This window comes from Humulus lupulus, chromosome X, assembly GCF_963169125.1.
Source record: "Humulus lupulus chromosome X, drHumLupu1.1, whole genome shotgun sequence".
Taxonomy (NCBI): domain Eukaryota; kingdom Viridiplantae; phylum Streptophyta; class Magnoliopsida; order Rosales; family Cannabaceae; genus Humulus; species Humulus lupulus.
This window is the reverse complement of record NC_084802.1, coordinates 1,794,220-1,817,510: the sequence shown is the minus strand read 5'-3', so window position 1 is coordinate 1,817,510 and position 23,291 is coordinate 1,794,220. Positions and strand designations below refer to the sequence as shown.

The 23,291-nt window shown below is 33.9% G+C and overlaps 2 protein-coding genes across 5 annotated transcripts; both read left to right on the top strand.

The window, feature by feature from the left end:
- The first annotated feature begins 5,387 nt into the window (after positions 1 to 5,387).
- LOC133807184 (protein indeterminate-domain 7-like) lies at positions 5,388 to 8,703 on the top strand. The gene is made up of 4 exons (XM_062245358.1): positions 5,388 to 5,690; positions 5,843 to 6,354; positions 6,589 to 6,988; positions 7,625 to 8,703. The coding sequence occupies exons 2-4, from the start codon at positions 6,150 to 6,152 to the stop codon at positions 8,487 to 8,489; spliced, it is 1,470 nt and encodes a 489-aa protein (XP_062101342.1). The 5' UTR covers positions 5,388 to 5,690; positions 5,843 to 6,149; the 3' UTR covers positions 8,490 to 8,703.
- An 8,303-nt stretch (positions 8,704 to 17,006) lies between these two features.
- On the top strand, positions 17,007 to 22,200 carry LOC133804943 (ATP-dependent zinc metalloprotease FTSH 4, mitochondrial). Of its 4 annotated transcripts, none has more exons than XM_062243050.1 (7): positions 17,007 to 17,270; positions 17,950 to 18,046; positions 18,277 to 18,540; positions 18,972 to 19,208; positions 19,300 to 19,424; positions 19,560 to 20,036; positions 20,784 to 22,200. In XM_062243050.1, the coding sequence occupies exons 1-7, from the start codon at positions 17,244 to 17,246 to the stop codon at positions 21,798 to 21,800; spliced, it is 2,244 nt and encodes a 747-aa protein (XP_062099034.1). In that variant the 5' UTR covers positions 17,007 to 17,243; the 3' UTR covers positions 21,801 to 22,200. The 4 variants fall into 4 exon arrangements, with proteins under 4 accessions (XP_062099034.1, XP_062099035.1, XP_062099037.1 ...); XM_062243051.1 differs by having other exon boundaries at positions 17,008 to 17,270; positions 17,950 to 18,037; XM_062243053.1 differs by lacking the exon at positions 17,007 to 17,270 and adding an exon at positions 17,504 to 17,628 and having other exon boundaries at positions 17,950 to 18,037.
- The last annotated feature ends 1,091 nt before the right edge of the window (positions 22,201 to 23,291 follow it).

The following is a 23,291-nucleotide window of genomic DNA, read 5'->3' as shown; positions in this document are numbered from 1 at the left end:
GTAGTCGTTCCATATATATATATATATATTAGTGTATACCTTTTTTATATTTTAGTGGGATTTCAGGTGTGAATAATGAGGGATTTAATAAATATTATTACAAAGTTTCTAATAATTTTTTTTTTCATAAGAAAGTTTCACATTTTATGACAAGTGTTGATGAGTCTGTGTTATAGTAATGTTTGGGCTTAAAAAAAGACCAAGTAAATGAGTCGCATAATAAAAATACTAAGAGTGTTGCTATGTCAAGTAATATAAAAATTATTCTAAGAAAATCAAATATTCGTTATCCTAAAAATAATGGTGCTATAGCCAAGTATTGCAATTAAATAAAAAAATTCACTTCAGAACTATTAAAAAAAAAACTTACGATCAAATGTGTAAATAATCATAAGTTTATAGAAAAATACCACAATGACCTTGTAATTTTAAAAATTACTTGATTAGACTTTGAATTTCGATAAAAGATAATTTAGACTTTGTGTTTTGCAAAATAAATTTTAATAATACCTAGAGCTCGATTTTAGTCAAACAAATATTTCAAATAAGACTAAAATGCTCTCATATTTTTTTAATTGGTGAATTAATTAAATAATTAAAAATAAATAATAAATATAAATTAATATTTATCATTAGTTTGGTTTTCTTTTTGTATTTTCTAAGTTGTACACTCTTGTATCATTTATTTTGACATAGTAAAATTCTCTCGTTTGCCCATATAGTTTTTTCCTTTTGGGTTTCCACATAAATTTGCGTGTTATTTATATTTCTATTTGTTGTCATTTATATTTTCTACAAAATCTAAAAAGGAGATTATTCAAAATAGACTAACTAAGCCATAAAATGGTTAACAATTATTCAAATAGATAAATCCAAACAGAATTTCATAAATCGATGGATCGTAAACGACGGGTTCACCTCTCATTTTATAGGACAACAATGAACTTACAATAAAAAGTAAAAACCTTAAAAGATTGGGATTAAAACGATGACAAAAGTCAATAGAACATGTTGACTCTTGTTTTGAGCAATGACAATCTTATGAAAAAATCACTAACTTTGTGAATAGAACAAATTCAAGAAAGAAAAAAACTTACATTTTTTACATGACTTGACCTTAATAATCAACCTACGTCAACGAATCATACGTTTTTATTAATCGTATAAATCAAATGCAAAGAATCAAATAAATCCGAATCAACTAAATTTTTTTAGCACAAAATTCTTTCCTTACAATTCAACAACCTTTCGATATCCAAATCACTCGTAAAAAATATGTCAAGTGTAGTAGCATCCTATTTATAGACTCACTTTTATGTTACATTTGAACTTAACTAAACTTTTTAAAACACACAAATGACTATTTAATCAAATAAAATAGAACAAATCACAAGTTGAAGCAAAAACAGACAATTAGTCTCAGGCTTTCTTGCTTGATGAGATGTCCAATTAATGTTAATAATAATTACTATGCATTGTTCAAGTTCAGTTCCACGTCATTATGCTTGTCTAATACGTGTCACCAAATCAGCTTCTCAATTATGGACACGTCAGCATTTGAAAATCAAAATAAGGATAACACAATCGTTTAGAGATATACTCTTAAGTTAAACAAAATTTAAGTGGTCATTTTAAAATTAGAGAATGATTTCTTCGATGTTGTTCTCCTTTCTTCAATGTTATTTTAAAGAACCTACTAGTACTATGAGTACTCACATCAAATTCTCTATTTTATTATTCAAAATATCTTACTAAAATTCTATTTTTTTTATTTTATCTCAACATTTTATATTACACTATTTATTAACTTTTCTATTTTTTTCTCTATATCATTTATATATTATATTTTTAATATATATTTTCCTCGTTTCAAATATTTTTTTTATATTTAATAATAGTCACATGTATATAGTCATATGTAAATATTATGTAAAATGAAGCATCTACCATATTAACTTTATTTTGATATATTTTAGCTTATTAGCTATTTTAAATCATCTAATACTAGTGCTCTCTAAGATTTAGAAATGAGGGTGACCTAAATAAATATATATAAATATATATTAGAGATAATATCCTTACCTCATAACACTTATATATAACCATGGCCAACCAAAAGGGTCATGGTTTCTTTGCTACAATGACACTACCAACTACATTGCATGTATATATATATAAATACATTGACTTTTTTTGGCTGGGGTTCTTCTACTTCTTTTAGCTTTTCAGGAAATTTTCCTGATGTTAAAATTGACTTCTGTTCAAAGAACATTTTAAAGGTAAAAGCTAAAACTCAATGGTTACTCAACCAATAACAAAAGTAGGGGTGCACACAGGTCAAATTTTCAGGTTTCGAGTTCATCGGGTTCGGGTTTTACGGGTTTTGGATAGAGAAAAATAATACCGAAATTGATTCGAATTTTTTCGGGTTTCGGGTTTTGGGTTTTGTTGGGTTGGGTTTTGGGTTGAGCTGGGCCTGTTGGGTTTTGGGCCAAAAATCCCAATTTTGCAAAAATATCATTTTTCAGATTTTTTTTAAATTTCAACCCGAACCCAAAAGTACTGCATTATAAACCCAACCCAACATATTTTAGGTTTGGGTCGGATTAAATCCGAAATGAATGGATTTTCTGAAAATTCGGATTCTCAAGATTCAAATTGAGCGAATTTTACGAGTCAAATATTCACCCCTAAACAAAAGCGATTTTGTAGCTTCAAAGGCCCAAAACCAGTTTTTAAAAGCCCTACCAACCAAAGCATATAATACTGTAAAAGTGAAAATACAAAGGAGACCAGAAGAGGAGCTGGCAGCAACATTTTTTCGAAGAAACAAAAACAAAAGGGAAAAAACAAAATTTAAGACCCACGTCGCCAAGCTGAAAATGACAAATGAAAGCAATGTTCATCATAGACAATAATTCGATCTTACCATGTGTCCAAAAAAAAAACAGGCAATAAAAAATAAAAATATGGCTTTGGAGTTAAAGAATAATAATAAATACACCAACTATTGAGAACGTGAATAAACTTTTACCTTTTATTTGTATATATATATGACACATATATATATATAGGATTTTTTTTGGTAGGGCTAAAATAGAGTGCACCGTTTTTGTGTTTTCCTATCATGAATAGTTTTTTTGTGCGATTTTTTTTATAGCTATTTTTATTCTAGTTATTTAGAATTATATTCTGTAAATTTTTACAAAATTCTAAATAATTTACAGTGTTGAAAATAAAATTCAAATAAGACATTACACTAGTTACTATTTTTTTTTATGCGTAGAAAACATTTTGTTTGAACCTAGTTTTCCCTGCTGTAAATTATTTAGAATTTAATGAAAATTTGTAGGATGTTCTAAATAACTATAATTTACATAGTCATAAAAAAAAATCACACCAAAAATTGTTCACGGTAAAATAACACAAAAAAAGTGCTTCGTCTCTTTTTCTAGCCCTTACCATAGAAACACCCTCTCTCTATATATATATATATATATTTATGTTATTCCCAAAATTTTGTTCAATCACGTGGCAATTGATGGGACAAGTGACAATGCATAATCAGTAAATGATACATTAATAGTCAATAAATGAGTTGACTAAAGAAGTGCAATGGTTGAAAGTTGACCTGCAAAGTTGTAATATAGCTGGTCAGGAAGTAATTTGCTCGACCAGATAAGGTTTTTAACCGACCAATAATATGTCTTGGCCGACTAGTGATGTGTCTGGGCCGACCAGTTACTTCAACAATGTGATATAACTTTATATATTATAACTCCAAGTAGATTAGGCTACTACCAACAAAAGGGAGCTGAACCATTATAAAATTATTTGTATTATTTATTTTCTATTCAAAGTTTATTGTCATTTTTGTATCTACTCGCAGTTCGCCAAAATAGTAGTCAACAATATATATTAAATATTTTCCGTTTAGGTCTAACATGAAATTTATAATTAATGATCATCATCATTAAATTCACCTGATTAAATTGACTTTCTGCAACTGAGTTATTAACAAAGCTATAACATATTAATTAGTGAGATGATGATAATAAAGAAGCTATAATAACTTCAAAAAGTGATACATGATACTGCTATATATATATATAAGATTTTTGACCCAAAAATGTTATATTCTTATATTATACCATGTTCATCCATATGGATTATTCATCTCAGTAAATTTCTCTATATATATAAATATATATATATATATTCGTGGCCAGGTCATATATATATATAAATATAATGTCGTTAATGGAGCTGTGTTAGATATGACCTTCTCTCTCTCACATGTCAAATAAAATAAGTGGTGATATATGGGTTGGGCAGCATTGGGGACCGACCTAATATTTCTTCTTGCCTTTTTATTTTTATGTTATTTTATTTTATTTTTCAGAAACCAAGAAGATGCAATGCCAGAATATAATATATATATATATATATATTATTGATAATAAAGCAGCTACTTAAATTAATTGACAATAATAAATTAATATGCATGTATATATAACAATAATATGAAACACCATATACATATCTGTATAACTACGTATCCAATATTACTTGAGATTAGCTAAGTTCATCACTCATTGAGGTTGAAAAACTACTGTTGACATTATATATTTATATATATATTTACCTATGAATAGTTAATAAATTATGCAAATAACACTGTAAAAAAAAAAAAACTGTGTGGTTTGACCATATCCAAACAGAATATAATAATTTTCCGATGAATTATCAAGGTGTCAAAAATGTCTTTTTGCAAAATCAAATTATCAAAACTACACATGCAAAATAACTATTGAAGAATATTTTGAAAAGGGAATCAAATTATAAGTAGCAGAAGAACTGTTTGTTTTCCTAAAAGCATAATGTACTCCAATACTACCTTTAATCACTAATCAATGATACAATATCTTGCAAGTCATGTAATAGTATACACATATATATATATATGGTATAATAATAGCTAGAAAAAAAAAAGTTTAATGCTTTTCTTTTCTTTTCTTTCTAATTTTCTCTTTTACCCATCTCATGTTAAAAGTTGATAATCAACATCTTATAATTATATATCATTCCCTTTGAACATATCATATCTCTGCCTTATCTCACACTTCTATCGATGTGTGTGAAATCTTGCTTTTATGTTACTTGAGATTGCTTTATTTATACTACTTTTGATGCCATGGGAAAGGTGGTCTCACCATGATTATTTTTAATATATATATATACTTTCCACCAATAATTAAATTCAAACTACATATATTCAATTATTTGATTAGATATAATAATAATATACAAATTATACATGACTATATAATATACATATATATATATTATGGGGTTTTGTAAAGAAAAACAAAGGAAAAGACAGAAAGTGAAATCAGGCCAAGCTTGTTGGCTTAGGCTCTGTGGTGTAGAATTGATGAAGAGGTTCAAAGAAATCCTTTCTCATCCACATCCACATCTCTCTCTCTCTCTCTCTCTAAATATCTCTTCTTCTCTTTCTATCTCCTACAAACTATAGAGCTAGGCTTTTCTGTTTTCTCATATAGAAATTGAAAATATATATATATATATATAGGTTTTTCAATATATATACTTGTTAGATTTCATGGTCATGGTGGTCTAAGATAAGGTTGTTGATTTTGTTGTTGGGATAATAATGGCTACAATACAAGGTTTGTTTTCTAATAATCCAGGTTTGAATTGAAGTTCTTTATAAATTTTATTTTATTTTTTTGTCTTTTTTTTTTTTTGGTCAATTTTATACTCTTCCTTCTTCTAACTTTTTCTTTGTGTTTTTTTTTCTTATTTCTCTTTGATTATGAAGGTTGTTTAGAGTTGTGTTGAGTAGTAGTGAAGCAAACAAAATCTCCAAGAACACTACTTCTAGCTACTTGGAATCTCAACTTGAAAAAAAAAATGGAAGCTAAGAATTTGATGATGATGATGATGATGATATAGACATATATATACACACACATACCAAGCTTTTAATTAGGGTTTGCAACACAACTCATGTATAATTGAATGATATTCTCTCATGCATAGTGTTTTTGATCTGATTTTTAACACTATACATAACAAGTAATAAGATCAAACTAATACCAAAAAAAGAAATTGAGAGAGAGAAAAAAATGATCAAGGGTTTGATGGTAGATGATAACATGTCCAATTTGACTTTTGCATCATCTGGTGAAATTTTAAGTGCTTCTTCTTCAAGTACAAGAAATGACCAATCTTTAGGCACTTCCATGTACCCTCAAAACTCCTCTGCTTCAACAAATCAAGAACTACCACCACCACCAAACAAGAAGAAACGAAATCTTCCCGGAAATCCAGGTACGTACGAAAATATATAGGATAATTCTTCTATAGGGACCGATAATATATCACGATCCTCCAGATCATTCATCGTAATCGTATACTTTTGATGAATAGTCAGATCGATTGATTGTACCTAACCAGTAATCACATTTACTGTAGATTTTTTTTTTCTTCATTTTTTCAATGTTGTATGTATATACTCATAATTTTTTATGTGGGATTTTTTTTTTATTATTATTATTGAACCAGACCCAGAAGCTGAAGTTGTAGCTTTATCTCCAAAAACCCTACTGACAACCAATAGATTCATATGTGAGATCTGTAACAAAGGGTTTCAGAGAGACCAGAATCTTCAGCTCCACAGAAGAGGGCATAATCTACCATGGAAGCTAAAGCAAAGATCAAGCAAAGATGTGATAAAGAAGAAGGTTTATGTTTGTCCAGAGCCCTCGTGCGTTCACCATGACCCATCTAGGGCTCTTGGAGATCTCACTGGTATTAAGAAGCACTTTTTCAGAAAGCATGGTGAGAAGAAGTGGAAGTGTGAGAAGTGCTCTAAGCGTTATGCTGTTCAATCAGATTGGAAAGCTCATTCCAAGATCTGTGGCACTAGAGAGTACAGATGTGACTGTGGAACACTTTTTTCCAGGTAAGAACAGAAAAAAAAAAAAAAAAACTAAGTATTTTTTAGCTAGATTTTTATTCTTAGTTACTATAATTAATGATATGTCAAAGAGAGAAGAATGTATGATAGAATGTTTCTCCCTAGAGTACTTATATATATATATATATGTGTGTGTGTATACATTCACATGAATCATAATAGCTTCCTAGGACGACTTTTTATTAAGGGATATGTACATATATATATATATATATATGTCTCTATGTGTGTCTCTTTAGAAAGAAAAGAACAAAAAGTTATTGCATGACATGTGATCACACTAAGACTATATATGTATAAATTTATATATATATATAGGGGAGGATATCACACTACTACGAATATCTATATATATATATATGTATCAGCTAGGGATATATTATATTGATTATACATTATACTTAAGCTAAGATTGATTGAAAACCAACCCAATATATATATATATGCATGTATATGTCACACACATCTTTAGAGAGAAAAAAAAACAAAAAATTATTGCATGACATGTGATCACACCAAGATTATATATTTATATATTTATATATATGCATATATATGTATAGGTGGAATTGCATTATGTTAAATATATAATGGGATTTTTTGTTGTTTTGCATGGAACAGAAGGGACAGTTTTATAACCCATAGAGCCTTTTGTGATGCTTTAGCTCAAGAGAGTAGCAGTACAAGTACTGCTGCACCCAGAGCCATGACAGCTATTACCAACCAACCACCACTCCTTCACCATCATCATCATCAGCAACCCTTCCACCACCATCCCCACGGCGGCGCCGCCATCAAAAGAGAACTCCAAGACGCCATACCACCGTGGTTGGCTTTTCCTCCTCCGCCGCAGCCGCAGCCTCAACAACACCAACAACAACAACAACAACCCTTTATGTTCTCTTCTTCTACCACCAATTCTTCACTACTTCTCAACATGCAACTACCACCGCCGCCGCCGCAGCAGCCGCCGCCGCCGCCGCCTTCTTCATCATCTGCTTTCGCCTCTGCCACTGCTTTACTACAAAAGGCGGCTCAAATGGGCTCCACCATGAGCAGCAGCAGCCGTAGTAGTGGTACTCCGGCGGCGGCGGCGGCTTCGTTTCTCAAGGCCCATAATCAGGCCCACCTACCTCACCATCATAATCATGATCAGTACTTGTTGTCTTCCACTACTTCTGCTACTCATCATGATGACCATGATGATGAGTTTAGGTTTGGGAACGATTATGATGACATGATGAGCTCTCTCTCTGCGGCTGTAGCTCCTCCTCCGCCTCCACCGCCGCCGGGGAGCGGTGGTGGTGGTGGTAGTGATGGGTTGACTAGAGACTTCTTGGGGTTGAGGAAATTCTCGCATAGAGATATTTTCGATATAGTTGGACTTGATCATCATATAAACTCCTCATCATCATCATCAGCTTATGGAACAGATCATCATCATCATCATCTTCATCAGAAAAATGATCAACCTTGGCAAGGTTAATAACTGTTATATATATATATATAATGTTTATTATTGATCGACGACTGTCATCGTTTTCTCTTAACTATATATATATATATATATATATTCATTTTTAGATGATTATGTGGATACTGATCAATCCTTAGACAAGCTAAAGGTCGATTATGTATACTATATATGTTTTGGCTCTTTTTATATTATTATTAAAGTACTATATATATAGGTTTCGATATCTGTGATTATTATGTGTTTATATATGTATCGATATCATATATTATATATATATATAGTAATTATTAGGATATTTATATTATTTTGTTCTTCATCAACTTCTGTAATTTGTTTATTTGTTATTTGTTAGTGAGCTTTTCTTTCCTTTATCTAATTATTTACTCATGTGTGTATATATACAATATAAATTTGCAATTAAATTAATATATCTTAGTATATATATATTTAAATGTACTCTATATATTTATATATATATATATACCAACACATCACTTTTTTTAACAATATAGGTGCATTTTTTTTTATTTCGGAACCTAAATAGTTATAATCTCAAAAAAAATTATATAACGGTGTATATTATAGATATTTAGAATATTCTGCAAATTTTCAAAAATTCTAAATAGTTTACGAAGCCGAAAACAGAGTTCAAACTGTTAAATTTTACACGCGTATACAAAAAACAGACATGCGTGCAACAGACAGTTTAGACCCTGTTACGGTACCATAATTTATTCAGAATTTCTTGAAAATTTGTAGAATGTTCTATATAGCTATAATGTACACCATTATATAAAAAAAATTGAGATTATAACTATTCAGGTGCTGAAATAGAAAAATGATGTACCGATATTAATTGCAAAAAAAAAATGCGTTGTAGCGCTCCCTATATATATATTAAATTAAATATTATTTTCGTTCATATATATAATTAATTAAGTCTTCAGCTAGATTATATATTTATTATCCATTTTAGATATAGTATTTTGTTGTTTATTAATTTATCTTATAATAAAACCTTTTGTTACGTACTCATTTCATAATACGTATAAATTCATACTACGTTGTTATACAATTATGGCTCTAACTCTAATAATATAAGAGATTTAATTTCATAAATATAAGAAAATTGAGAATTGTGTATATATATTTGACGTGGTGTTAATGTTAATAAATATATATATATTTATATATATATATATCTCAATTAATTAATAAAAATATTATTGCATGGACATCTTTAGGGATTTATTATTGGCCGACATGAAAGGCCCCAGCTAGCTGCCACGTAAATAAAAATATTAATTATAGCTTTGTCCTATCGATACAAATTGAAGCATTAGGTTAATTTTGAGTTGATTATTCTATATAAACCATACTTTATACGTAATTTGTGTTAAGATAGACAACTTTTCTCTAAAATTCTTTCGTTCATAATTTAATGAAAAAAAAATACATAATTTTACTCTTTTCGATCGGTTTTCTTAGTAAAGATTTTTATATATATATAGAGATACGAATTTATTTTAGTTAGAAGCATCAGTTTTGCGTCTGTCTGTTTTTCTATTTTTGGTACTTTAAGAAATTATAACCTAATTTTTTTGCATGGTGGCGTACACTATAGTTATATAACAGGCACAGCCAATTTTTGAAAAATTCTAAATAATTAATAGTGTCGGAATCAAAGTCCAAACAGTCAGTTGCACCCGTGTCCAATTTTTTGTATATGTATGGAAAACAAATTGTTTGTGTCACGACTCGAACCTTAGGCCATAACAAATTTGTAATATCCATAACTTGGGTGGTCCAAGGTCAAACTTTCACCCTTGTTGGAAAATAGTCTTTATAAATGATCATTTAATTTATATTAAATCATACTATAATTATAAGTTAAAATAATGAAATAACTCATATAATTATATATAAAAATATTTGTGATAAAAGTATGATCATGTATCATTATACATAAAACAATAATATTCCCACAGTTATGTAATCATCAAATAGTTAAATTTAATAAGTCATAAACACCCAAAATAATACTTAGCATCCACCATTCCTCATCCCTAACTATTTCATAGCTCATTCAGATATACCGATCATTAGATTCGAAGTCGAATACATATATAATTCTCAAAAGATAAGACAATGACATGAAATAGAAATAGGCTAAACACATTGGCTCCATCGATAATTCATCTTTTCCGTGTTCGCGTCACTAGGCTCCTGGAATGGGAGAGATAGGAGTGAGCTTATAAAGCCCGGTAGGAAAACAACTAATAACATAGGACCCAAAAGTTTAATACAACCCCTGCATGATTAGCTTTGAAAACAAAACATACATCAACATGTATAAACCAAAATAGAGAAACCACAAATAATCATAAGAGCGTAGCTACAAGTGCACATCACACCGTCCACTAGATCCCTAGTTCCCGTTACCCACCATAGAAAATTCGACATCCTAAACCGGGTAGCCGGACCTGATAACCACCCAGAGACTAGGTCGTGAAACAACAACGTGCACCAATCATGATCACTATGGCTCTCATCGGTATAACCAAATGCATGTAAACATGAAAAGAAAGAAACATATTCCCTTTATATTTTAGAAAATTGGGCAGCATAACAGATGCATTTGAATAAAACTCAAAAACCTTAATCTGCATAAATAAGTTAACAAAAATATATTTGGCACCTAGTGCTCTCAGAACAGATCAGAAAACATGCAGATTAAGTTTTCAATTTTTCAAACATTTTATAAATATCAAAATTGGATATGTTTAATGCAATTCAATACGAGTAAAATAAGTCCAATGGTCAAGTTGAGTCCCTACCTCTTTAGATACCTCCTTAGAATTTAATCCAAGCCCAAAGCGACGCTCCTAAGCTTAACGATGATCTTAGAGTGATTTAGTATGATTTTATATCACGTTTTTCCTACGTGCACCAAATGAGCAAACGATTATCATCATAGCATTTCTTATTCAAAATCGTGTTCAATAACATATAATATGACCATATTTAAAATTTCAAGTTCCGGAACCTCACCCAAGCGGTGTACTATAGCGATTGGTAGCGGTACCGGAAACGTCGACGAATATATGCATGACATATATAAAAACGATTCTCTCGATGAGTACATTACGAAAGTACAACTCCTTCGCCCAAATGACCTCCAGTGTCGCCGGAAAACGCTTCCAAAGGGCAGAGATACCCAAAATCTTGCTGGAGAAAAACGGTGAGTTGACCGAAATGACTTAGTGGGTTTTGTTCCTCTCTCCACGCTGGTTCCAAGGGTATCAACCACTCGTCAAGAGGTGGTCGGAGTTGGCCGAAAAACACAGTCAAAGTTGACGGACCAAAACTTTGACTGGCGATTCCGAACGATTGACAGCGAGTTGGGCAGTGCCGCTTGGCAGTTGAGTTCGCCGGAGCACGGCGAAATCGATGAGCTGCTGCGCGTCAAAAATGGTGGTCGGTGGTGGTTGGGTCTGGTGCCTTGCCATGGTTTGCCGAGAGAAGAAGAAGAGGAGAAGAGTGTCGGGGAGAGATAAAGAAAAAGAAAAGAAAAAACTGAATATATAATTTTTTTTTCCTCCCCTTTTTGACTTTTCAACCTAAAAATTCTTCAGGTTTTACATTCTTCCCTTCTTAAAGAAATTTCGTCCCGAAATTTTCAAAATACAACCTCAAGCTGCAAATTACACAAATGAGGATATCTCTCATACATCTCCGACTCTAACTCCCAAGTAGCCCCGTCTTCTCTATGGTTCCGCCATAAGACCTCGACTGCGAGAATCTCTTTATTCCTTAGCACCTTTAACTCTCTCACTAGAATTCTGATAGGTTGTTCTTCACATGTCACGTCCTCTTGAAGAGGGAAAGCCTGATACGCAATGACGTGCGACGAGTCTGGAGTATACTTACTCAGCATCGACACATGGAACACATTGTGAACATGCCCCTATCGCGACGGTAGGTTCAATCGATAAGCGTCATTCCCAACCCTCTCGATAACCTCGAAAGGTCCAATATACCTCGGGGCTAGCTTACCCTTCACTCCAAATCTCGACACACCAAGCATGGGAGTAACTTTCAAGAAGACATAGTCACCAACCTCAAACTCAACTTCTCATTGGAGGAGATCAGCATAACTCTTCTGAAAACTTTGAACAACCTTAAGTCTCTCTTGGAAAAAAAAATACTTTGATCTTCCTAGTAGTACTAGCAATTTGAGATCCAATTGTGACATGCTAATCTAGCTCTGCCCAACACAAATGTGATCTGCATGGTCTCCCATATAAGGCCTCATAAGGAGACATGCCTATACTGGCCTGGTAGCTATTATTATAAGTGAATTCCACCAATGACAAGTGTTCTCCCCAGCTACCCCCAAAATTCAAAATACAAGAACGAAGCATGTCCTCCAAAGTTTGGATAGCCCTCTCAGACTGTCCATCTGTCTGAGGGTGGTGAGCAGTGCTCAAGTTAAGTTCAATTCCTAAAGCTTCTTGCAATGCTCGCCAAAACCTTGATGTAAATCGAGGATCTCTCTCAGAAACAATGCTGGAAGACAACCCACATGCAGTCGAAGTATATTACCCACATAAAGTCGAGCTAATTTAGAAGCCTTACAATCCCTCCTAATTGGAATGAAATGAGCAGATTTGGTCAAATGATCGACAATCAACCGGACAGTGTCATGATTTAATGGTGTTAATGGTAATCCCATCACAAAGTCCATCGTGATCTCATCCCACTTCCATTCTGGTATAGGTAAAGGTTGAAGCAACCCTGAAGGTCTCTAGTGCTCAGCTTTAACCTGTTGGCAAACCATACACTTAGCTACAAAGTTAGCCACATCTCTCTTCATAACTTCCCACCAATATTGTCTTTTCAAATCTTGGTACATCTTTGTGCTTCCAGGATGTACAACAAACTTAGACCTATGGGCCTCAATCATAACAGACTCTCTAAGATCGGAGATATTTGCAACGACTAATCTTCCCTTATGGTATAAGAATCATTCAACATTTACTGTTCATCCATCTAATTGCTCACCGTTTTGGATTCGATTCTAGATAAGTCTCAATTTCTCATCTTGCCACTGAAATTGCTTAACTTGTTGAAGTAGCACTGTGTAGCAACCACATTTGCTCTTCCATGATGATATTTCAAAGTGAAATCATAATTTTCCCTGTACTCGACCCTTCTTCTTTGCCTCAAATTCAAGCCTCTTTGAGTAAGGAGATACTTTAAAATTTTATGATCAGAATATAATTCAAACTTTGCTCCATATAAGTAACATCTCCAAATTTTCAAGGCAAAAATCACTGCTGCAAGTTCCAAGTCATGTGTGGGGTAGTTCTTCTCATGTGTCTTCAATTGGCGTGAAACATAGGCAACAACCTTGCCATTTGGTATGAGAACTCCACCTAAACCAGTACCAGAAGCATCAGTGAATACCACAAACGGTTCATCACTATTAGGCACAGCGAAATAGTCGATGTAGTCAATCTTGGCTTAAGTTCTCTGAAAGCTTCTTCGCAACTGTCATCCTAAACGAACTTTAAATCCTTTCTTGTTAGCTTTGTCAAAGGCATAGCAATTTGAGAAAAATTCTCCACAAAGCGACCATAGTAACCTGCTAACCCAAGAAAACTTCGAATCTCAATAACGTTCTTTGATTTTTCCCACTGCAAGATAGAATCTATCTTCGCATGAATCCACATTAATGTCCTCTTGATATTTTACATGCCCTAAGAATTTGACCTCAGTCATCCAGAAGTCACGTTTTTCTTTCTTAGCATATAATTGATGGTCCCTCAAAATTTGTGTAACGCCCTGGTTACCCCAGAACAGTTACAGTGAACAGTGAACCGGAAATTTGACTCGCTACCCGAGTCCTTTGGTTAAAAACGTGATCTAGGTGCTATTATCAGGTTAAGGTGAAAAAACCAGTAAAAAGGAAATGATATATTTCATCAAGTAAATAAACTGCTCATGAGCCTTTCAAAATGTTTACAAGTAGTTTGTAATACAAAAGAGTCACTACTGCTCCAAATTTACAATCCCCGCCGGCCTAAGCGGCAAAATAGGGTAAACCCTTAGTCCCTCTGAGAACTCCCTGACCGTGGTGGTCAAGCGGCCCAGTATGTACACAACATCGCCCAAGCTCTCCACTCAGGGTTGGGTGAGCTTCTCTTTCCCTTTACCTGCACCACAAAGCACCCATGAGCCAAGGCCCAGCAAGAAAACACAATAAAGCATGATATAATATCAACAACGATCATAATAACCATTCAGGACTATCAGTCCAAAGAAATAGGTGACAATAGCCAAAAGTCACAATAATGAGCTCAGCCTCCTCTAGCCTTGTGACGATAGGGTCACCAGGGCTCAACTGACGAGTGGTTCTTTCATTAGTTTGATCAGGACAGGTGCATGGTGATTAGTCACCAACATAACCTTCATCACGACTTTAGAGTCGTAACTATGGACAGCGTCCCCTAGCCATGTGACTATGGTCACCGGGGTCATATACCTTGGCTATAAACATCTGGTCGTAGACTAGGCAAGCGCTTATAAGTTCCTCGACCTTAGGGTCGGTCCCGAATTAATGTCATGGAGCCATTCAATGCGTGTTCATCGACTTTAGAGTCGGTCCCTGACTAGTCAGTGCCATAAACAGGTAATCAGCGCTCACTAGCATTTAATATGCAATCCATGTCCACATATTTCATCCAACATGCCCCAATATCAAACCATGCATGTCATATACCTATACAGGGTGCAACTGTATTCATACACTGTTTTCTTACCTCTAGTTCGAGTGAGAATTATTATGTGAACGACCCCTGAGAACGATCAACCTTTAAATTCCTTGACGGTCACCTGGTCATAACCAAAATATAGGATTCATCAATAAAAATAATAACTGAGGGTTCCCAAACCAAGATCTAGCCTCCGGGACATCAAACATAACTCAACTAGGTACTAGGTTCTAGGTTCAACCCCGAGGCCTAAGGTTTGAATCCCCAAGCTAAAAACATCTTTTTGGCTAAATTTTCCCTGATGGGCCGCGGCTCACCAGAGCCATGCCGCGGCTCACCCTCCTGACAGAGCCATTTTCACCTTTAAAGCCAACACAGGCCGCGGCACACCATAGCCAGGCCGCGGCTCATTTCGCAAAACAGCCAAGAAACCAGCACGCACCAGCCAACTCTCCCCTGCGTTTTCCCTTGGTACCAACCCTTCGAACCAACTCCAAACCTCCTCCAAACACTCAATTTAACCTCTAAACACCACCCATAACTCACCCTCATCAAAACCCAATCAAACATACACAAAAACTCCTCTTGATCCCCACTTTCTACAACAAAAACCATAAGCTGAAAACTAAAAGGAAAATAGAGTAACACCTGAAACCAATGACTAAAACTCACCTCAAATTCAGATTTGAACCTCCTTCAATGGTTGAACCAAGTCCACCAACCCAGCCTTTGAGTTTCCTAGCTTAAAACCCCACCTTGAGCTCAAGAACACCAAAGAGAAATATAGAGAATGATGATGTACGGGAAGGGAGAAGACAACCCCTGTTTTTGTTCTGTTTAATCTTTATCCTTCTACAGCCATATAAAGGGTAATATTAATCCCCCAAATGACCAAAATACCCTTAGGCCACCTAAAACCTCTAAAACCATTCCAAGGGTAAAATTGTGAGTCAAGGCCCAGCAAGAAAACATATTACACATCTCAACAATCATATCAAGAGAATAATTCATCAAGCATGATCAAAGATTCTTTTGGAGAAAGGAAAATGGCAACAACTTTATAAAAAGTGTTCATAATTTTTTTTGAAAAAAACCAAAAAGACAACAAAATTTGAAAAGGTAAGTAATAAATAAATAAGCTAAAATCACGCATATGAATAAATAAGACAAATGACAGTATTAAAAATATAATATACAATCAAAGTAATTAAAATACAAATTCGGTTAAAATATGTATATAAAAATGAAAATATATTGATAAGTTTTAATATAGTAATTAAAAAAAATTTGTAATGAAAAGTGTAAAATCCCCTAGATTACCATTTTGTAAAACAATATTCGAAAAAAAGTTATTTTCATACATTATTTTTTTTAACGAGAATATACCAAAAAAAAAGTCTACTTCAATATAAAAAAAATATACACTATATCATCAATTTTTGCCAAGTCATCATACGCCCAATTCCCAAAATCAAAATATGACACGTAAACACATTTTTGTGCACAAAACAAAAATTAAGAAAAGATTTTTCAAAAGAAAAGAGACGACATTGCACAAGTCAATATCTCAACATGTAATAAATATCCACTAAAATTAATTATATTCTGTAAAAAAAAAAATACACAAAAAAAAAAGTGTAACATATTAGGGGTAATTATGACATTTCAACCAATGATATTCTTAAATAATCTTAATTAACACAAGAACCGGAGAGAAAAATTTCGATTAAGACCGCGTTTGGCTAAACACATTATTACATCTCTCTTTCTCTCTCTCTCTCTCTACCGCGAACTCTGCCCCGCTTTCTCTCTCATTTTCTTTTCATCCAATCACACCCACCGCCATTCCCATCCCCTTTCCTCAAAATTTTGCCATATATATACATATAACTGTATATATATATATATATCTCTGGAGACTAGAGAGGGAAGAGAAGAGGTGTTGGAGGGAATAACGAACTACACCTTTTTGGGTCTCTGAACAGAGATGGCTTTAAGGCGCCTGATCACAGAGGTCAGTTCAATCTTGAGAAAGATTAGTTTTTTTTTATTATAGTTATCTATGCATTGTTGGGGTGTCTTTCTATTATCGATTGTTTTTGTTGGGCAGTTGTAAGATTTGATTTTCTTTGTCGATTTGGGGAACCCTAATTTCTGTTATTTGATATGTATTTGTTATTTCGCTGCTTGAATTTTTTTTTTTTTTTGTGTTCTTTTCCTGAACATCAAACTGTTCGATTTGGGGCTGTGGAGAAATTCAATGGGAGAGTCAATTATTGTGTTGTTGCCATTTGGTTAATTATGAAAGTTTTGGGCTTTCAAGGTTTAAGCAATAAATTCTTGTATTGGTACCAAGGAAACGTCTAAGCATGGTAAAAGAACTTCATCTTGTTATGCTTGTTATCTGTCTATTATCATTTTTTTTGTTCTTCAGCTGATAAATTTGAATGAAGGGTTAGTTCTAAATTGGTGTTTGTGGAGTGGAAGCTAAATTGAACTGTAGTAGATAGTTGAATTCATTGTACCTTGTTCTTTGTAAAGGCCTAATGGGTTTAGTTATATACCATTCCGCAATGAAAGGAACTGGGGAGTATATTTCTTACATGCATACCATAGGTAGACACGTCCACGAATATGTATATAGGCTCGTGTTGAAACTCCTCATGTGTTCACTTTCATGTTATGTGCAACAGGTTTCAAGGCATCAATCACAATTGGGGAAATGTAAACTTTTGTCTTCTAGAAGTTCCTTTCCCACACAGAAGTTTGGGGTTGGAGGAGGTATTTGTGGTACTATTATTCTTAACTTTTATTTGTCAATTCTTTCGTTTTTCATTTCCAATGTAAATTTTATTGCCTTAAAGTTCATGCGAATGAAACAGCTTTCTTTTTAAGTTATTATTAGTATTAACAGCTTCAGTTTGGTTCTTAACTTTAGTTTGAAGCTACAACAATCTTCTCCATTAGCCTTTTCTTTTTAATAAAAAAATATAGTAATAGAGTCAATTTCCTTTGTGCAGTGAACAGGCTTTTAAATTCTCAAAAGAGGTATCAGTCTAGCTATGTTGGCAATTTAGCTCGCAGAGCTCGTGATGCAGATGAAACGAGTGAGCTTACCCATTTAAAAGACCTATACCGCCGTGGTGATCCTGAAGCAGTGATCAGGTTATTTGAAAGTCAACCATCAATGTACTCTAACCCTGAAGCACTTTTAGAGTATGTAAAAGCATTAGTTAAAGTTGATAGGTTGGATGGAAGTGAATTGCTCAAAGTGCTTCAGAGAGGTGGGTAAAAGAACTTCTTTACTGTATCTTTTTCATCATTTGTTCATATCAACTATTGATTTTATTTGATACTTGAGTCTAATAATTATTATTGGGCCTCCTTCTGAACCCTACAGTCTTTGGACACAAAAGCTTTGATGATTATTATGGATAAGCTAACTAAACAAAACTAGTGTTCTAGAAGAATGAGTTAGCTGAATAATTTTCTTTTGCATGTCTATTCAATGGAAGTAACTGCATGGATTGGCACATGTTCTTCCAACAAGCAATAGTTCCGTTTTCTTTTTTGCTTGTTAAGCTTTGCTTGATTGATAAAGTGAAAATGTGGAAGTTGGATGTGAGATCAAGCTTAGCTTGACTGAGTTTTGTCTATATGGTTATTGATTCCTTGATTCTTTTCTTGAGAAGCATATTGTATCTGCATTTTGCAGGGGTTTCTATGTCTGCTAGGGAGGAAGAAAATATAGGTGGCCTCGCTGCTTTCAAGAATGTTAGAAAATCTGCAAAAGATGGTACTCTTGGAACTGCAAGTGCTCCTATTCATATGGTATCTGCAGAAGGGGGTAATTTCAAAGAGCAGCTGTGGCGTACAATTCGAACTATTGCACTTGCTTTTCTTCTCATCTCTGGTGTAGGGGCATTGATTGAGGATAAAGGAATTAGCAAAGGTAATTTCTTTATTTGCATGAAGTTTTTTTAATTTAATTTGCCCATCTTGAAATTCAAGAATATGCTCATGCCTGGTTTTCCATTTTCTAGGGTTAGGCCTGAATGAAGAGGTACAACCTAGCATGGAATCGAACACAAAGTTTAATGATGTAAAGGGAGTTGATGAGGCAAAGGCAGAGCTAGAAGAAATTGTTCATTATCTAAGGGATCCTAAGGTATATATTTAGTGGTGTTCTCATCATTTCCTCCGTTTCTTTTTCTTAGAGTTTGTCCGTTGAAAATTAGCATCTGCTTTATGTTTATTGGCAATTAATGGTAATTTTCCCTTATTTTGATTTTCTTTATTGCAGCGCTTCACCCGTTTAGGTGGAAAACTTCCTAAAGGTGTTTTGCTTGTTGGCCCACCTGGCACTGGCAAAACAATGTTAGCTAGAGCTATTGCTGGTGAAGCAGGAGTCCCTTTCTTCTCTTGCAGTGGCAGTGAGTTTGAAGAGATGTTTGTTGGTGTTGGAGCCCGGAGAGTGAGAGATCTTTTCGCAGCTGCAAAGAAACGATCACCTTGTATAATCTTCATTGATGAGATAGATGCCATAGGTGGTAGCCGCAACCCCAAGGATCAACAGTACATGAAGATGACGTTGAATCAGCTGCTTGTTGAACTGGATGGTTTCAAACAAAATGAAGGAATTATAGTAATTGCTGCAACTAATTTCCCTGAATCACTAGACAAGGCACTAGTGAGGCCTGGACGGTTCGATCGACATATTGTTGTTCCTAATCCAGATGTTGAAGGACGAAGGCAGATTATGGAATCCCATATGTCCAAGGTAATCTTGTATTTACTTTGGAAGAAATTTTTTTAGGGCTATGTTTGACGTGCAATTGCTCCATATCCATGTCTCTGTTTCTCAAAGGTTTTATTCAAGATGCTTATGTGTTATATTATCATCTTCATAGGATTTCCTCGATATTTTACTGACTCGTGCTTTGTTTTGGTGCCCATATTATGTGATGAATTTCTCAGATGGCCATTCATCATAGTTGTTTGTTTTTAACATGATAAAGTGAATATTGGTGCACATCCATTTGGCATAATTGTGTAGCATCTTGATAACTCCTCACTTGTCTGAACTTTTCTTGTACTGGTTGTAGCTTTCAGTTTCAACTGGTTTCTTGATCTCCTGGATTCTTTAAGTGGTCTGACATACTTTCTCAGCATTTCTTTTATCGCTTCATGTTGACCTTTGGAGGTGTTTAACCATTCCTCAGGAAATAAAAAGGGTAGCCAAGTAATCTTGCTAATGTTTCTAGGTCATAAGTGTTTCATTTCTTATAAGTTATAATCATCTCTAGCTGAAAACCAAACGCTTGATTGTTGATGGAGGTCCAACAATGCAATATGTTTGATATTCAAACTGTACGAACAAATTATTGTCGTGTCCTGACTATTGATTAATGCCACTCTTCAAACTGTTTTCTGCGGTTTGTTTGTGTATATATAGGGAAGATTTGATTGAGTGGAAGCTTCACTTGACTGGGATTATTTTAAGGCTAAGAGTATGTCATTTTTACAGGTTCTTAAAGCAGATGATGTGGATTTGATGATCATTGCTCGAGGGACCCCAGGGTTTTCGGGTGCAGATCTTGCAAACTTGGTTAATGTGGCTGCTCTTAAGGCTGCAATGGATGGTGCTAAAGCAGTCAGTATGGCTGATCTCGAGTTTGCGAAGGACAAGATCATGATGGGAAGTGAGCGCAAATCAGCTGTAATATCTGATGATTCACGCAAGTTAACTGCTTTCCATGAGAGTGGACATGCCCTTGTGGCTATCCATACTGATGGTGCTCTACAAGTTCACAAGGCAACAATAGTTCCAAGAGGAATGGCTCTTGGAATGGTTGCCCAATTGCCAGACAAGGATGAGACGAAAATCTCTCGCAAACAGATGCTTGCACGACTTGATGTTTGCATGGGTGGGCGGGTTGCAGAAGAGTTGATCTTTGGTGAAAATGAAGTTACTTCAGGTGCATCTTCTGACCTTGAGAAGGCAACTTCTATTGCAAGAGCAATGGTTACCCAGTATGGTATGAGCAAAGAGGTCGGGGTTGTCACCCACAATTATGACGACCATGGAAAGAGCATGAGCACGGAAACAAGGCTGCTTATTGAAAAGGAAGTGAAGTCTTTGTTGGATACAGCTTACAATAACGCAAAAGCCATTCTCACTACTCATTACCACGAGCTCCATGGGCTGGCTAATGCCTTGCTTGAGCACGAAACACTAACAGGAAGTCAGATTAACGCTTTGCTTGCCAAATTGAATTCCAAAGAGCAGCAACAAGAGCAGCCACAAGTAATTTCAGCAAAGAGTAGTTCACAGTCTAATCCAGTGCCTCCTTCAGCGCCCAATCCAGCTGCATCGGCTGCAGCAGCTGCGGCAGCTGCAGCTGCCGCTGCTGCTGCCACAGCTGCAGCCACAGCTAAAGGTATTGCTCCTGCCCAAGCAAACTCTCAACAGCAACCACAAGTAGTTTTGGCCGAGACAAAGGTTACAGCTAAGACTAAAGGCATTGCTCCTGTGGGTTCTTAGCACAGAGGAGACTGGTAAGGGAGTCATCTTTTTTCAAGTAAGCTATATATAATCAGCTTGAATGTGCATATTAGTAAATTTACCAGCCTCTTCGGGTGGTTTACTTTGATTGCTGGCAGTGAGGTTTCTCTATTGATGCAATGCTAGTGAAAAAATTGACTGGATACTGTAGAAGAGTTGATTGGCGGGTGGTAGTAATGTAGCAAGTTTTAAATTAAGCCCGGCGGGAAACATTATTTTTCTTCTTATATTCTTGCTCTTTTTTTATTTTTGATCCATGTTACTTATACGGTGAAAACCGAAAAATAGAATAATGAGTTCCCTTTTAGAATTCTTGATTCTGTTGACTATTGGCCAAATTTGTCTAATATACAAGTCATGCTGCGCCTGGATTCTATTCTTTTGCCATGCTTTTGATTCTTGTTGGGTTTGTGTAGAGTTTCTCACATGTGTTTTTATTTGTGTTTTGAGCCTTGCTATGGAGGTTAGAAGAGGTTTGCCTTAAATTTATGATTAGAAGGAAGGTTTCTCTGTGAGTTTTCAGTCTTCGGATTTTGCATTGAAAATTAGACTTTTGCTTCTCATCTTCCTTGAACCAAAGTAAAATCTACTTAAATTGATATAGCAAGATTCTTGTTTCAATGTTTAATCCTTCAATGTAAAAAGTGGCCTAATGCTTATTGTGGCATCTTTTACCACCTAGATAAGTGGTTAAAAATTGTACATCATTATATACATTTGAAAAAAAATTATGAAATTATTTGTTTTTCAAGTTTAGATTTTCATAATTAGTTCTTATCACAAATAAAAGGTGAAAAAAGTATTGTTTTTTACATCATTAGACCATTGAGCAATTTGATATTTAAAAAATATATATTTTGACTAAAAGTAATTTGGTAGCTTTGGGTCTGATTGGTTCGCGATTGGAAAACTATATTTTTAAAAAGTGAGATTCTGAAATGAAAATCTGAATTTAGTGATTAAAAACATGTTTCTGAAAATGTGATTGGTTCATTATGTGTAAACTGTTTTTGAGTTTTAAAAAACAGGATCTGTGATTGGTAAAATATTAAAAAATATAACAGAAATAAAATATGTAATTGATTGAGCTAAATTTAAAAATATTTTATATGATATAACATAAACATAATTAAATGGTTTGTGATATTAAATTTTAATTTGCCAACAAATTTAGTTAAATGAAATTTAAAATTAGTGCATTGATTGAATTTATAATACTTGTATATTCTCACAAGTTTTTTTAATCATAGTTATATTTTTTTTGATTAATTAAGCTCTATTATTATAATTAAGCCACATTTATCCAGCAATATAATTTTAGTTATATTCAAATGCATGTCAATTTCTAAATATTGTTAATGTCTCTCATTAGTTGAAAACAACATTAATTATGGCAAAAAACAAAAAAAAAACTAAATTCAAAATTAATGTAGAAAAAATATATTTACATGTTGGTAACTTGCTATACCA